Here is a 13,764-nt window from a genome sequence, read left to right as displayed (position 1 = left end):
AACGTCTTTAGCTTTAAATAGTATAGCTTTAACTATTACACCGGTTAAATATGTACTAATTTTATCTTCATTATTATTTTAAACTTAAACTTCGTTCAACTTGTATTTAAAACAATGATAATTTAAAACAATGATAATTTATGTAAGATGTTTTTTGTATATAATATACATGTTATTATAATGGATGAAGGGATGATTATTGAATGGTTATTATTTTGATATGATATTTTATAAATAATTTTTCTATCTTTATATAATAAGTATTTCATATTAATTCATTTGGTACTTATTGTTGGTTGAGATATATATCTAATTATTGTTCTACTTACGATCTGACGAGTAGCTATATTTTTGAATAGAACTTATTTTCGATAATTTCAATTGATTTTAATCGATTTAAATTTCTTTTCTATTTGAAAATTGGTTATGAAACACGTGTAATCTTTTTATTATATTTATCTTATGATATTTACTTTACTTTATATTATACTCATTTATTGTGCTTTTAATTATTAATTTTTCTATATGTGATAGTGGATTTTCATCGATGAGTTCTTGAAAATTGGTTATTTTCCCTAAAACTATATATTTTATATATACTTTATCTATAAGACTCAATTTAATTTTAATTTTTTATAAATTGATTTTAATTGAGTTTTTTACCTGTAATTTTGGATTTTGTCCCTAATATTATTATATATATATATATATATATATATATAACAGAGTTAATAGTGAGCGATTATCAATCTGCGCAAAATACTTCATAAGCTCTCTGTTAGCACTCCAAGCAAGCAATATTATTTAGATTAGTGAAGAACTCCAAGTATTCATATAACAGGATCCAAGGTTGTGGTTCATATATACAATCCTATATCGTAAATCCCTGGATGGGCTCCAGACAAACTGAGTGATACATAAAACAAGTTAAAAATAATGACAATTACATATATTTTCTTTATTGGACCAAATTTGGCTTACAGCTGTTTCCAGTAGTCATTATAGGTACATTACTGATAGGTTTACTCGATTGGTCTATTGATCAGTTGAGTAAAATTGAGCAACCTAAAAAAAATTAATGCTACTTTTCTAAGAGCTATTTCTGGTTATAACAAAGCAGAATATTGAAGGAATGATAAGTGCATGGGGGAGAGAAGAAAGATGGAAAGATGCAAGTAGAATAGAGAAAAGAGGAAAATAGGATACAAAGGGGTGAAGAAAGTAAGGAAATGATAGAAGTGGTTACTTAATAGAAGTAGGGGAATTGGATGGCCAAGATTTGGGAAAGGGACAGTCATAAAACATTTGTCAACGCACATAAACATATTAGCATTGTTTATAAGTTAGATATTCTCAACTGTTGTGCTGAAATTTGATACACATGGTCAACCTAAGACTTTAATATTTGGTGATTGTTGCTATCAAGCATAGTAGGGGAATTATATTAGAAGCTGAAGGAATAGTAATTATATTGTGATGTAGAGGTAGTAATCACATTGTGATATAACTAGGAAATAAAATATTGATAGATTAAAAGATGTTAGGTTGAAATGGGATGAGATCAAGTTAAAGTTGTTGAAAGTCAGATGCAAATTCAAATTAACCTCATTACAAAAGTTTTAAAGTTTATACCATTAAATGGGTTAGGGTTTAAAATTTGAACCAAAGAAAAAATTTCTAAATTTAGCATTAAAGAAAACTAACAATTAAAAGAATTGAAATAATTTAACGGAATAATAGGTGATACTAAAACAATAAGGATGATGATGGTGTCAACATCAACAACACCAATAACAATAATATTGATAAAATAACAATAAAATAATATTACAAAACAATAAAATAATAATAATAATAATAATAATAATAATAATAATAATAATAATAATAATAATAATAATAATGAAATGAAAATAGAAAATCAAAAAATTAAAGGACAAAATAAATTAAAATATCAAAAAATAATAAAATAAAATAAAACAAGACCACTCAGAGCGCACAAACCTCTGTCAAGGTAACACCAACGTCCTCTCAATGATTAGCTAGAGATAATTTTTAAAATGAGAATATCTGAAATAAACTTAACTGCTCTCTCGAACGAGAATACTAAAAATGAACTTGACTGCTCTCAAAAATTATGTAAAAAAAAACGGAAAAATAATCCAGAATCCCTGTCCGGTAACAGATCAATTTCAAAATCTAATCAGTTTGTGCTAGCCACAAGGCCAAACATCCCTGAAAGTTTCATCTGAATCCATCAAACGGTTCTTGAGATATCTTGTCCATGGACAACCAAACAAACAAACACAACTGAAAACAATACCACCGCCTTAGCAAAGGCAGAGGTAATGAAAGTTTAAAAACATGGGCTAAAAATATATATATATATATGAGTGTAGGGCAAAACACCATATATGACTACTTTCATGCCCTTCTTACCCTTCTCTTTACTGGGTCTTAATCTGGATGCTGTGTGGGAGAGGGGAAATTGTACTTCATTGAATTGAATACATGCTGTGGCATGGTATCTATATATATATATAGATATATAAGGCTACTTCATGTCCTTCTTACCCCACTCTCTTTACTGTTTACTCAGGTCTTTTCAAACATTGTTGAAAGGATGGAGCGTCTTCATGTCAATGTGTGTGGTGTGCATGAAGTGAGATGGAAAGGAGCCTCTGCTAGATTCCTCATGGGTAAGAAACAGAGGTTTAAATTCTTCTGGGAAGTGGGTGATGTAGGCATACTCTTAGCAGAAAAGTGGGTAGATAAAGTAATTGAGGTAGTTAGAGTGTGCAATAGGGTTATTAAGTTGAGACTTATCATTGATAGATTAACAATTACATTTATCTCTGCCTATGCTTCACAGGTTAGGTTGGCTGTTAATCTGAAGGACCAATTCTATGAGGTCTTTTTGCAAACTACCTCAACGATAAATGACAGAAACTTCATTATTGTGCCTGGCAACTTTAATGGACATGTTAGGCAGCATTTCCATGGATTCCATGGTGTGCATGGTGGTTGTGGCTTTGGCACCAGGAATGAAGAAGGTACACAGTTACTTGAGTTCTGTAATGCAAATGCTCTTATGATTTGCAACACTAACTTTAGGAAGCCAGCTAGCCACCTAATTACTTATCAGTCTGGTAGGAATATAAGCCAGGTTGACTACTTCATCATCAGGCAAGGAGACAGGCAGATGCTCACAAATGTGAAGTCTTTTCCAGATGAAGAGTGTACACCCTAACATAGGCTACTAGTTAATGACTTCAGAATTAGGGCTACAAACACTCGAAAACAAACCACGCTGGAAAAGTAGATTATGGAAACTTACAGACCCAGCAAACTAACAAAAACTTAGAGACATTCTATTGGAGGCCTCTGATGATAGAGGGGAGGAGGTGGAAGGGACGTATATCTTAGAGGACAACTGGAAGTTCCTGCGGAACAATTTACTGGGTGCCGTTGACCAAATCTGTGGTTGGTGCACAGTCCCAGCCAGGCCAAGGGTGACTTGGTGGTGGAACAAGGCAGTGGACAGTACTATAAAAACAAAGAGACAGGCCTGGAAAGACTGGAAAAATGGTGGAAGCAAAGCATTATATCAGGAAGCTAGGTGACAGGTTTACATGGTAAGAGGAATAGCAGAAGGTAAGAAGTTTGCCAATGTTATGCAGCAGGAGGATCAGAGGCATGAAGTGTTCAGGACTGCAAAGCAGTGTATCAGAGAGAATAGAAATATGGTAGGTGAGGAATGTGTGTGAATGGATGATGGTAATTTTGCAGTTTGTGACCCAGAGAAGAAAGATGTGTGGAGATGCCATTATGAAAGGTTGTTAAATGTGGAGAATGATTCGGAGAAGGAGAGTCTTTCAAATATTGAACCAATTGAGGGACCAACCATCAGAGTGGATAGCAAGTATAATAGAAAAGGCAATTAACAAAATGAAAACTAGGAAAGCCTCTGGACCATTGGGTGTCACTGCCGAGATGATTAAAATATAAGGTTGTGTGGGATATAGCCAAGTCACTCACATAGTTAATCAGGTTATTCAGGAAGGTGTCATCCCCAAAGACTGGTGTAGCAGTATTATAATCAGCTGCTACAAGGGTAAAGGTGATGCCTTAGAGAATCAACTACAGAGGTATCAAACTGCTGGATCAGGTCATGAAAATTACAGAGAGAGTTATATCTCAGCTAATTAGGGATAGACTTAAACTAGATGAAATGCAATTTGGTTTTGTTCCTGGGATAAGTACCACAGATACCATCTTCATAGTGAGACAGTTGCAAGAAAAGTATTTGGCCAAAAGTAAGCCATTGTACTTAGCCTTCATCGACCTGGAGAAAGCTTTCTATAGTGCTCGCCTGATCTTTTGTTTAGTGGTTTCTAAGGAAGCTAGGAGTAGAGCAGTGGCTCGTTAGAGTGGTTCAAGCCATGTATAACGATGCTGTCAGTAAGGTGAGAGTTGGCCTTGAATACAGTGATGAATTTAATGTACAAGTTGGAGTATACCAGAGATCAGTTCTTAGTTTACTCTTAATTATCATAGTTCTTCGGGCCATGACAGATGAATTCAAAACTGGATGCCCATGAGAACTGTTATATACTGATGATCTTGCTCTTATTGCAGAATCTGAAGCAGAATTGGAGAAGTTCCGGGTTTTGGAAACAAAACCTGGAATCAAAGGGCCTTAGAGCTAAGTTAGCTAAGATTAAAGTTGTTGCTACCGAGAAAGGAGATAAGACTCTCATTCTGGCTGACAAATGGCCCTGTTCAATATGTAGGATAGGAGTGGGATGTAATTCCGTTCACTGCACCAAGTGTAACCTATGGATGCATAAGAGATACAGTGGAATTATGGGAAGATTATCAGATAAGGTTGCTTTTGTGTGTGGCAGATGCACTGGAACAGTAAGTATTAAGAGCACGAGGGATTTAAACTCTCTCAAATGCCCAGGAGGCTCTCTTGAGGTAGTAGATAGGTTCTGCTATTCAGGTGACCAAATTAGCAACGGTGGTGGATGCTATGAAAGTATTGTTTCTAAAATAAGAATAGGGTGGAGAAAGTTCAGAGAACTACTACCTCTGTTGGCAGCAAAAGGACTCTCTCTCAGAGTGAAAGGTAGGTTGTATGATGCTTGTGTGAGAACAGCTATGTTACGTGGTAGTGAGACAAGGGTTCTGACTGTGGAGGACATGTGTAGACTGGAGAGGAATGAAGGTAGTATGCTCTGTTGGATTTGCAATATCAGTGTGCATGACCAACAAAGTACAACCGTGATGAGAGAAAAATTAGGCATAAGAGGGATTAAATGTGGTATGCAGGAGAGGAGACTGTGTTGGTTTGGACATGTGATGCGTATGAGTGAAGACAGCTGTATACAGAAGTACCTGTCACTGAAAGTGGATGGTATCTGTGAAAGAAGGAGACCCAGGAAGACATGGGATGAAGTGGTGAGGACTGATCTTAGGATGTTGGGGCTCACGGAGGAAATGACAGTAGACTGAGATGTATGGTAATATGAGGTCCTAGGGAAGACCCATCCACAAAACTGAGTGCTAGAAGAGTTGTGTCCTACCCATGTGTAACAACACACTTTTTAACCAGTCTACTCTAAGAAATCAAACTACAACTTGTCTTTTAATTGCATCTTTCTCTTTCTCACATTTCCTTCTTATACATTATGATTGTTTTCCAGTCCCCTTTCTTGGCCTCACTGCTCCCCACATCCCCCACCAGACACACCCATTCCATATTTTTCTAACCAGGTTCTACACTCATATTCTTGTTACTTGTGAGTATACCCTAACACTACACCATCTCTCTTCCACTTTCTCTTACACTTTTGCTGTTTCCTACACTCTCTCTCTCTCTCTCTCTTGCCCTTTGGTCACTCTCCCTCTCTTTCTCTTGTTTTCCTCTGACTAGGTAACTAAGTATCACCTTTACATCAGCACACTTGTTTCTGGCTTCTTTCTGTACCTCTCTCTCTCTCTCTCTCTCTCTCTCACTGGGTAACCTCCTCTATAGCAAGACACCTATTTCGGCCTCTCTATTTCTCTGTTACACTCTAAATTTTCATCATTTGATACTGGATCACCTCCTCTAATGCTCCCTCTGTTGTGGCAAGACACCTGCTTGTGTCTCTCTGTCTCTTTGTCACACTCTAACTTTCATCCTCTGACACAAATGCCCTGCCCCTCTCATAATTCCTTGTCTTACCCTGCCAGTGATGATGCCACGTTAAAAGCATCCAATCCACACTGTAATGTGGTTGGCATCTGGAAGGGTATCCAGCTGTAAAAATCTTGCCAAAACTAACTTCACCTGTGTTAGTACCATGTAAAAAGCACTGAGTCCACTCTGGTGTTAGGAAGGGCATCCAGCTGTAAAATCCCTCGCCTGCTCTTGTCAACTGTCCTACCCATGCATGCATGGAAGATGGACGTTAAATGATGATGATGATGATAATAATTTCTGTACCTTCATGGAAACCCCCACAAAAGTTTTGCAAAAAAGTGAAAATTGAAAAATTGGGTGAGGGGAATTTTAATTCAAGGCTGTGCCCCAGCATGGCCGCAGTCTAATAACTGCAACAAGTAAAAAAGCAAAAACATTCTGGGGTTGATATGTACAACTAAAACTTCTTCAAGACAGTGCCCCAGCATGGCTGTAGTCTAATGACTGAAACAAGTAAAAAGTAAAAAATGAAAATAACCAAAAAATATAACCGAGGGTGTTTTGACCAGATCCCATATATATATACATAGTTTTAAAAAACTATGCCTCCCACTATAGTGTTAAAAAACTTATGCTTCTCACTATAGTGTTAAAGTTACCTAGGGAACCTGCTGAAGGATTTATTATAAAAATGCTTACAACATATCACTAACTCCTGCCTACAGTTAATAAGGTTACACACAGATGTAAGGATGTGGAATGACTCCTCTTGGCAAGGTTCACATCTATTTCTTCCTATTTTTTATGGTTTAGTTTGACTGAAGATTGACCATTTTAGCTCCTATTCTGTCTTTTACTCCCTTGGTTGCCATATTAGCTTGCTAAGTGATGTCACATTTTCTTTATTTCTGTGACAAGATGTGGTTGTAATACTGGAGCTTAAATGTCATCATGCAGTATCCTATGTAATTATAAATTTTGTTCTGGGTTACTACTGCATGTTCATGTACTATGTTCCTTTCTAAACATGATTTATTTAAAATACATTCCCTATCCCCTCGACAGTTACAACTGGCCATGTCTTTCCTTTTGTTACTACCTGTGCAGTTATTTTCACTACTGTCATTTTCACTATTCTCATTCTTATTACCATTACTATTACCATTACTATTACCATTACTATTACCATTACTATTACAATTACCATTACAATTACCATCCTTAGTATTATTACTCTTGTCATCATCACCATCACCACCATTGCTGCTGCTCTTGTCGTTTATAGTATCATTTTTATTTATATTGCCCTCCCTATTAGTCTTACCATTAAACTTAATGTTTATTTCCATCTTTTCCTCCCTCACCCATGTACTCACCATTCCTTCAGTGTTCTGGTGTCTAATAACTAGAAATGGGTCTGATGAAAGTAGCATTAATTTTTTTTGGTCATTCAATGTTTTTCAACTGATCCATAGATCAATTGAGTAAACCTATCAGTAATGTAACTATAGTGATTACTGGAAACAGCTGTAAGCCATGTTTGCTCTAATAAAGGAAAAATATGTAATGACCATTATTTTTAACTTGCTTTATATACACATATATATATATATATATATATTATCTGAAATGTATTGTACTGAATTGGGGCTTCAACTTAAGTACCAAATTCAACTGAATCTTTAATTACTTCCTATATCTATATATATATATATAACCTGTTTGTTGGATATGTTGAGGCACAAATATTCTCAAGTTTCACTGGTCCTACTCTCGAACTATATGGCCATTATATTGGCGACTGTATCGGTCCCACCTCACTCTCCCGCGAACATCTTAACTTGTTCCTCTCTTTTGTCCAATCTTTCCATCCTGTCCTCCACTTCTCCTGCACTATCTCTGACACCTCTGTCCCCTTTCTTGACATTTCGGTCAGCATTCATCACTCCACTCTTACCACCTCCATCCACTACAAACATACAGATTCACACTCTTATCTTAACTTCTCCTCCTCCCACTCTAAACACACCAAGCTTTCCATCCCCTATTCCCAATTCCTCCGTCTACGCAGGCTCTGTAGTGACAACCATGAGCATTTATTCATTATACCTTTCAATATATATATATATATATATATATATATATATATATATATATATATATAAGGATTTACTTTTTGTAATGAGATAAAAGACCAAGGGTGTGTATAATATAAAACATTTATAAATAGAATGTCTTACAGCTGTTTCCAGGATATTTATTATATCCTTTCATCGGAGACGGTGTGATAGGATGATTAAGCAATAGTTAGTTTAGTTAAGATAGGAAATAGAGAGTGAATGTAGGGATATTGTATTTGTAAATCCAATGTTTAGGCAGAATGGTATACACATAAGATTCCAATACCTTGTGAGTAAGATCCAATTGTTTTAAAGATTGGTCGTTGCCTTTGTAAATCCACTATTAAGATTCCAATGCCCTATGAGTAACATCCAACAGTCTTTGAAATTGGTCATTCCAAATACAGAGTTTATATACAGTGTTATTGAATCAAGGGTTCTGTTTAAAAGGACTATATATATATAGTTCTATATTTAAGAGATGAGGAATTATATACATTATTTACATTTGATGGATATTTGTCCTCATCTTGTTTGTTGTTAACACGTTTTGGCTGATTTACCCTCCAGCCTTCATCAGGTGTCTTGGGGAAATTTAAAACCTGGGTTCTCATTCCTAAGGTATTTTTCAATGTATTCAGGTCACTGCTTGGAATCAAACTCGGAATCTTGGGGTTAGTAGCCCGTACCACTACACCATATGCCTGTGTGCAATTATGGAGTGAATTTTAGGGCTTATAAATCTAATATTTTCCTATCCTTCCTTAATACCGATTCCCATATGCTACTCATATCTGTACTCAGTCTGCTTAGGAGGTTGTTGTGTCCTAGCATATGTGCTGTTTCTTTTAGTTTTCGTATTTTCCAGTGATGTTCTCTGTCTATTATTTTAACTTCAACCCACAGAGGGAAGTGGTCTCCATTTTTCCATACATGATCAGCTATACCTGATTTATCAATATCTCTTCGTGTCACAGCTTTGCGATGTTCGTCTACCCTTATTTTGAGTGAGTGGCATGTTTCGCCTTTGTATAACCTGCATGGGATGGAGTACACACAGTCTTTGGTCATATTCTCTTCTATTGGTGGTTTTACTCAAAGGTGATATTTGTAAAGTGTTGTATTACTCTTCAATACTGTCCTGATGTCATATGGGCTGCATATCTTATGTATCTTTTTGGAGAGGCCTTTCACATAGGGTAGACAGACTGTGGACAGTTTATTAGTTTCATCCTCTCTTTTCTTCCTAATTGGAGTGGAGAGTATGCTTTTGAGGTAGTTGTGGCTTAATAGATTGTTACTGAGCTTGATCATTTCTTCGTGGTGGGTATCATGATCACTACTTATATTCTTTGCATGATGTTTTAGGCACTGAGTAATCCCTCTCTTTACACTGTATGGATGGTGGGAACTGAAGTTGAGGTATCGTCCAGTGAAGGTCGGCTTGCAGTATACGGATGTCCTGAATCCATACTTGGTGCGTGTTATTAATACATCCATGAATGCTAGCTGATTGTCTTTTTCCTTTTCCATTGCGAACTGTATGGATGGCTTTATTGAGTTCATATGATCTAACAGCACTTAGACATCTTCCTGGTGGGGCCAGAATATAAAGGTGTCATCAACATATCGCAGCCATAGTGTTGGTTTTAGTGGTGTTGATCCTAAAGTCAAATTCTCAAAGTATTCCATGTATATATTGGCTATTATCGGTGATAATGGCAAACCCATAGCTAAACCCTCCTCTTGTTGATATATATCAGTGTCCATACTGAAGTAGGTAGTTTCTACACAGAAGGTCAACATTTCCATCAAGTTTCTTATTGGTATACTAGTGTTCTTCTAGATGGGTGTCTGTCACTAGTTTTTCTTGTATCACCAATAGTACTTCACCAGTTGGGACTTTGGTGAAGAGACTTATCCCATCTAAACTCACCATCTGGTTGGATTCGATGGGGGAATCCTTGATCAGTTCTATAAAGTGGGTGGAATTCTTCATGTATGATGTTGACTTTCCTGCTAATGGACTGATTATATCCACAAAGAAGCAGCTCAGTGGATGACATGAACCTCTACAGCTCACTATAGGCCTTTATGGAATGCCATCCTCGTGAATCTTAGGGAGACCATACATGTATGGTAGTTTACTGTAGTGTTGAGTCAGTTGTCTGTATTTTGAGTCAGTTGTCTGTATTTCAAAGTCAGTTATCTGTATTTTATTGGTGTGAAGTGATCCTTGTTATTGATCAAGATCTGTGACAACTTCCTCTCTGTTTTCAGAGTTGGGTCTTTCTTTTCTTTGTTGTAGCTACCATCACTTATAAGACTTGCCAATTTTTCAGAGTAGTCAGATTTGTTCATCACTTCTGTAGCATTTTCCTTGTCCACTGGAAGTATTATGACGGAATTGTCACTCTGTAGTCTTTTGACAGCAAACTTTTCTTCATTAGTGATGTTTTGTTTGGGAAGATGAGGACAAATATCCGTCAAATGTAAATAATGTATGCATATATATATATATACTCTTTTACTTGTTTCAGTCATTTGACTGCGGCCATGCTGGAGCACCACTTTTAGTCGAACAAATCGCCCCCAGGACTTATTCTTTGGAAGCCTAGTCCTTATTCTATCGGTCTCTTTTTGCCGAACCGCTAAGTTACGGGGACATAAACACACCAGCATCGGTTGTCAAGCGATGGTGGGGGGGACAAACACAGACACACAAATACACACACACACACACACATATATATATATATATATATATATATATATATATAGCGAAAGCGAAATCGGGATAGCACCTGTGCCCAGCATCGCCTTTCTGGCACTTGTGCCCATGACATGTGTAAGGATTTTTGAGCGAGATCGTTGCCAGTGCCCCTGGACTGGCTCTTGTGCAGATGGCACATAAAATACACCATTTTGAGCGTGGCCGTTGCCAGTACCGTCTGACTGGCCTTCGTGCGGGTGACAAGTAAAAGCACCCACTACACTTTCTGAGTGGTTGGTGTTAGGAAGGGCATCCAGCTGTAGAAACTCTGCCAAATCAGATTGGAGCCTGGTGTTGCCATCCGGTTTCACCAGTCCTCAGTCAAATCGTCCAACCCATGCTAGCATGGAAGGCGGACATTAAACAATGATGATGATGATGATGATATATATATATACAGACATACATACATATATACGACGGGCTTCTTTCAGTTCCCGTCTACCAAATCCACTCACAAGGCTTTGGTCGGCCCGAGGCTATAGTAGAAGACACTTGCTCAAGGTGCCACACAGTGGGACAGAACACGGAACTATGTGGTTGGTAAGCAAGCTACTTACCACACAGCCACTCCTGCACCTTATATATATATATATATATATATATATATATATATATATATATATATATATATATAGGTATATATATATATAACTCTCTCCCTAATTAGTTGGGTTATGTCCCTCTCTCCATCACTTTCATCACCTGATCCAACAATTTGATACTTCTGTAATTATTTCTATCGAAGGTAGGGGTGTCAAACTCAATCACACAGGGGGCCAAAACTCAAAGCACACTTTAAGATGTGGGCCAAACATGATAAACATTTATTGAACGGACTAAAACTTTTTGAACATGAACATATATTGAAACAGATGGTATGTAATTTTATTCCAAAAACAAATTAACTTTAACTTAAATTACTTAAAATATTTTGCTCTACATAAAAATATTACCTGTCAAAATTATAAAAATTTAAGATAGGAACATGTTGCAAAAAAAGAAAATATAAATAAAAAATGTGCTTTTTAGTGAAAATTGAAAAAATAAATCAAAACTTTCAATTTTTACTTTATGCAATTTTGTCTGAGCTACATGGCATTTTTTCTTGGCAACAAGTTCATTGATGTTTGAGACATGTAACATTTTATTCATCTTTATCACAGAGAACAGCGGCTCACCCCGATATGTGCTTCCAAACAAAGCGTTTGAGCTGCATATAAATGGAGCTGGGGCATTGCTTCAGGTATGAAGCAAATGAACTGTGTGGGCCCCACAGAGTTGTACTTTGCCTTTAATGTCCCATTACACTGCAGTTCTATCAGCTCGATTTGAATCTGTACAGGTGCAGTTTCCACATTGACAGCAAATGGGTTGCAAAGCAGTTTGAAATTATTGTTCTGTGCTTCAAAGTCCCTAAAGCGCTGTGGGAATTCACTATGGAGTGCACTCAGTTTATCAGTGAAGTGTCACTTTGGGAACACCATGGCACTGACTTGGCAACAGGGAAAGGGAAACAATTTCAATTGGTGCATTTGTGTCTCCCATAAGTGCAGCTTCACTTGAAATGCTTTCACTGCATCATGCATATCACAGATCATGTGATCCTGTCCCTAGAGTTGGATGTTTAAAACATCGAGATGCCAGTTATGTCAACCAGAAACGCCAACTTGCATTTCCACTTTCCATCCCACAGAACTTTGGATTCTTTTCTTTTACTATCCATGAATTGACATATCTCCTCAACCAGCCCAAAAACTCTTCCCTGACTGAGCAACCACACCTTCATATGATAAGGGATGTCACCGAACTCTGAATGTATTTCCCTGCAGGAAAGACTGAAATTGGCAGTGCTTTAACGCTTTGGCTCGGATAAAGGTTACGGTTTGTTTTACCGTGTTCATTACATGTTCCATTTTTAAGGCTTTAGGATGCAGTGATATGTTGTCAATTCACCTGTGCAGTTCTCTTCTTGCATCTTTAAACATATCCTACCCACTAGTCCACTTTTTTCACCAAACATCGCCAGTGCTCCATCTGTTGTAAGTCCAACAAGTTTGTCCCAAGGCAGTTTCATGTTGGTTACACTCTGACATATTTTTTCAAAAAGGTCCTTTCCTCTTGTCCTGTGCATCGATTTAATGTCCAAAATTTCCTCTATGATGAACAAATTGGAGTCCACTCCACGGATGAAGATAGCTAGCTGTGCTGTAGCAGTCATGTCAGTAGTCTCATCCACAGCAAGAGAGTATGCAACAAGATCTTTTCCTTCTTCAATCAACTGTGTTTTCATATCAGTGGCTGTCTCACACTCCTGATCAACCGCATTTCTGCTAATACTCACATTAGCAAACAGTTGCTTCTTGTCTGGATACAAAACGTCACACATTTTTATCATGCAGTTCTTCACAAACTATCCTTTGGTAAATGGCCAGGCTGATTTTACAATCTCTTCTGCTACAATAAAACTTGCTTTAACAGCAGCTTCACTTTGTGATTTTGCTTTGGTTAAAAAAGTCTTTTGTAATGTGAAATTCCGCTTCAACTCATCTACCTTTCATTGTTTCTGCTCAGTAGTGAGGTATTTATACTTGTCCTGATGTTTTGTCGCATAGTCGAGCTTGAGACTATAATGAGAGGCAAGGTTCTGCATATTGGTTGAATATCGCCTTTCTCCCATT

At 37.0% G+C, this 13,764-nt stretch overlaps 1 protein-coding gene across 1 annotated transcript; it reads right to left on the bottom strand.

The window, feature by feature from the left end:
• Positions 1–13,001: 13,001 nt before the first annotated feature.
• On the bottom strand, positions 13,002–13,472 carry LOC149132450 (general transcription factor II-I repeat domain-containing protein 2-like). Its single transcript, XM_089363351.1, has one exon. It carries the CDS (start codon positions 13,470–13,472, stop codon positions 13,002–13,004), a length of 471 nt encoding a protein of 156 aa, XP_089219477.1.
• Between the last annotated feature and the right edge of the window lie 292 nt (positions 13,473–13,764).

The sequence above is a fragment of the Octopus bimaculoides genome, chromosome 15 (genome assembly GCF_046866305.1).
Source record: "Octopus bimaculoides isolate indiv1 chromosome 15, ASM4686630v1, whole genome shotgun sequence".
Classification (NCBI taxonomy): domain Eukaryota; kingdom Metazoa; phylum Mollusca; class Cephalopoda; order Octopoda; family Octopodidae; genus Octopus; species Octopus bimaculoides.
Note: the sequence above shows the minus strand (reverse complement) of the source record. Positions and strands in the feature narration are given on the sequence as shown.

What these genes read in the sequence shown, in the direction of transcription:
- LOC149132450 (XM_089363351.1), bottom strand. Translation starts at nt 13,472, where the DNA reads ATGTGTGACGTTTTGTATCCAGACAAGAAGCAACTGTTTGCTAATGTG.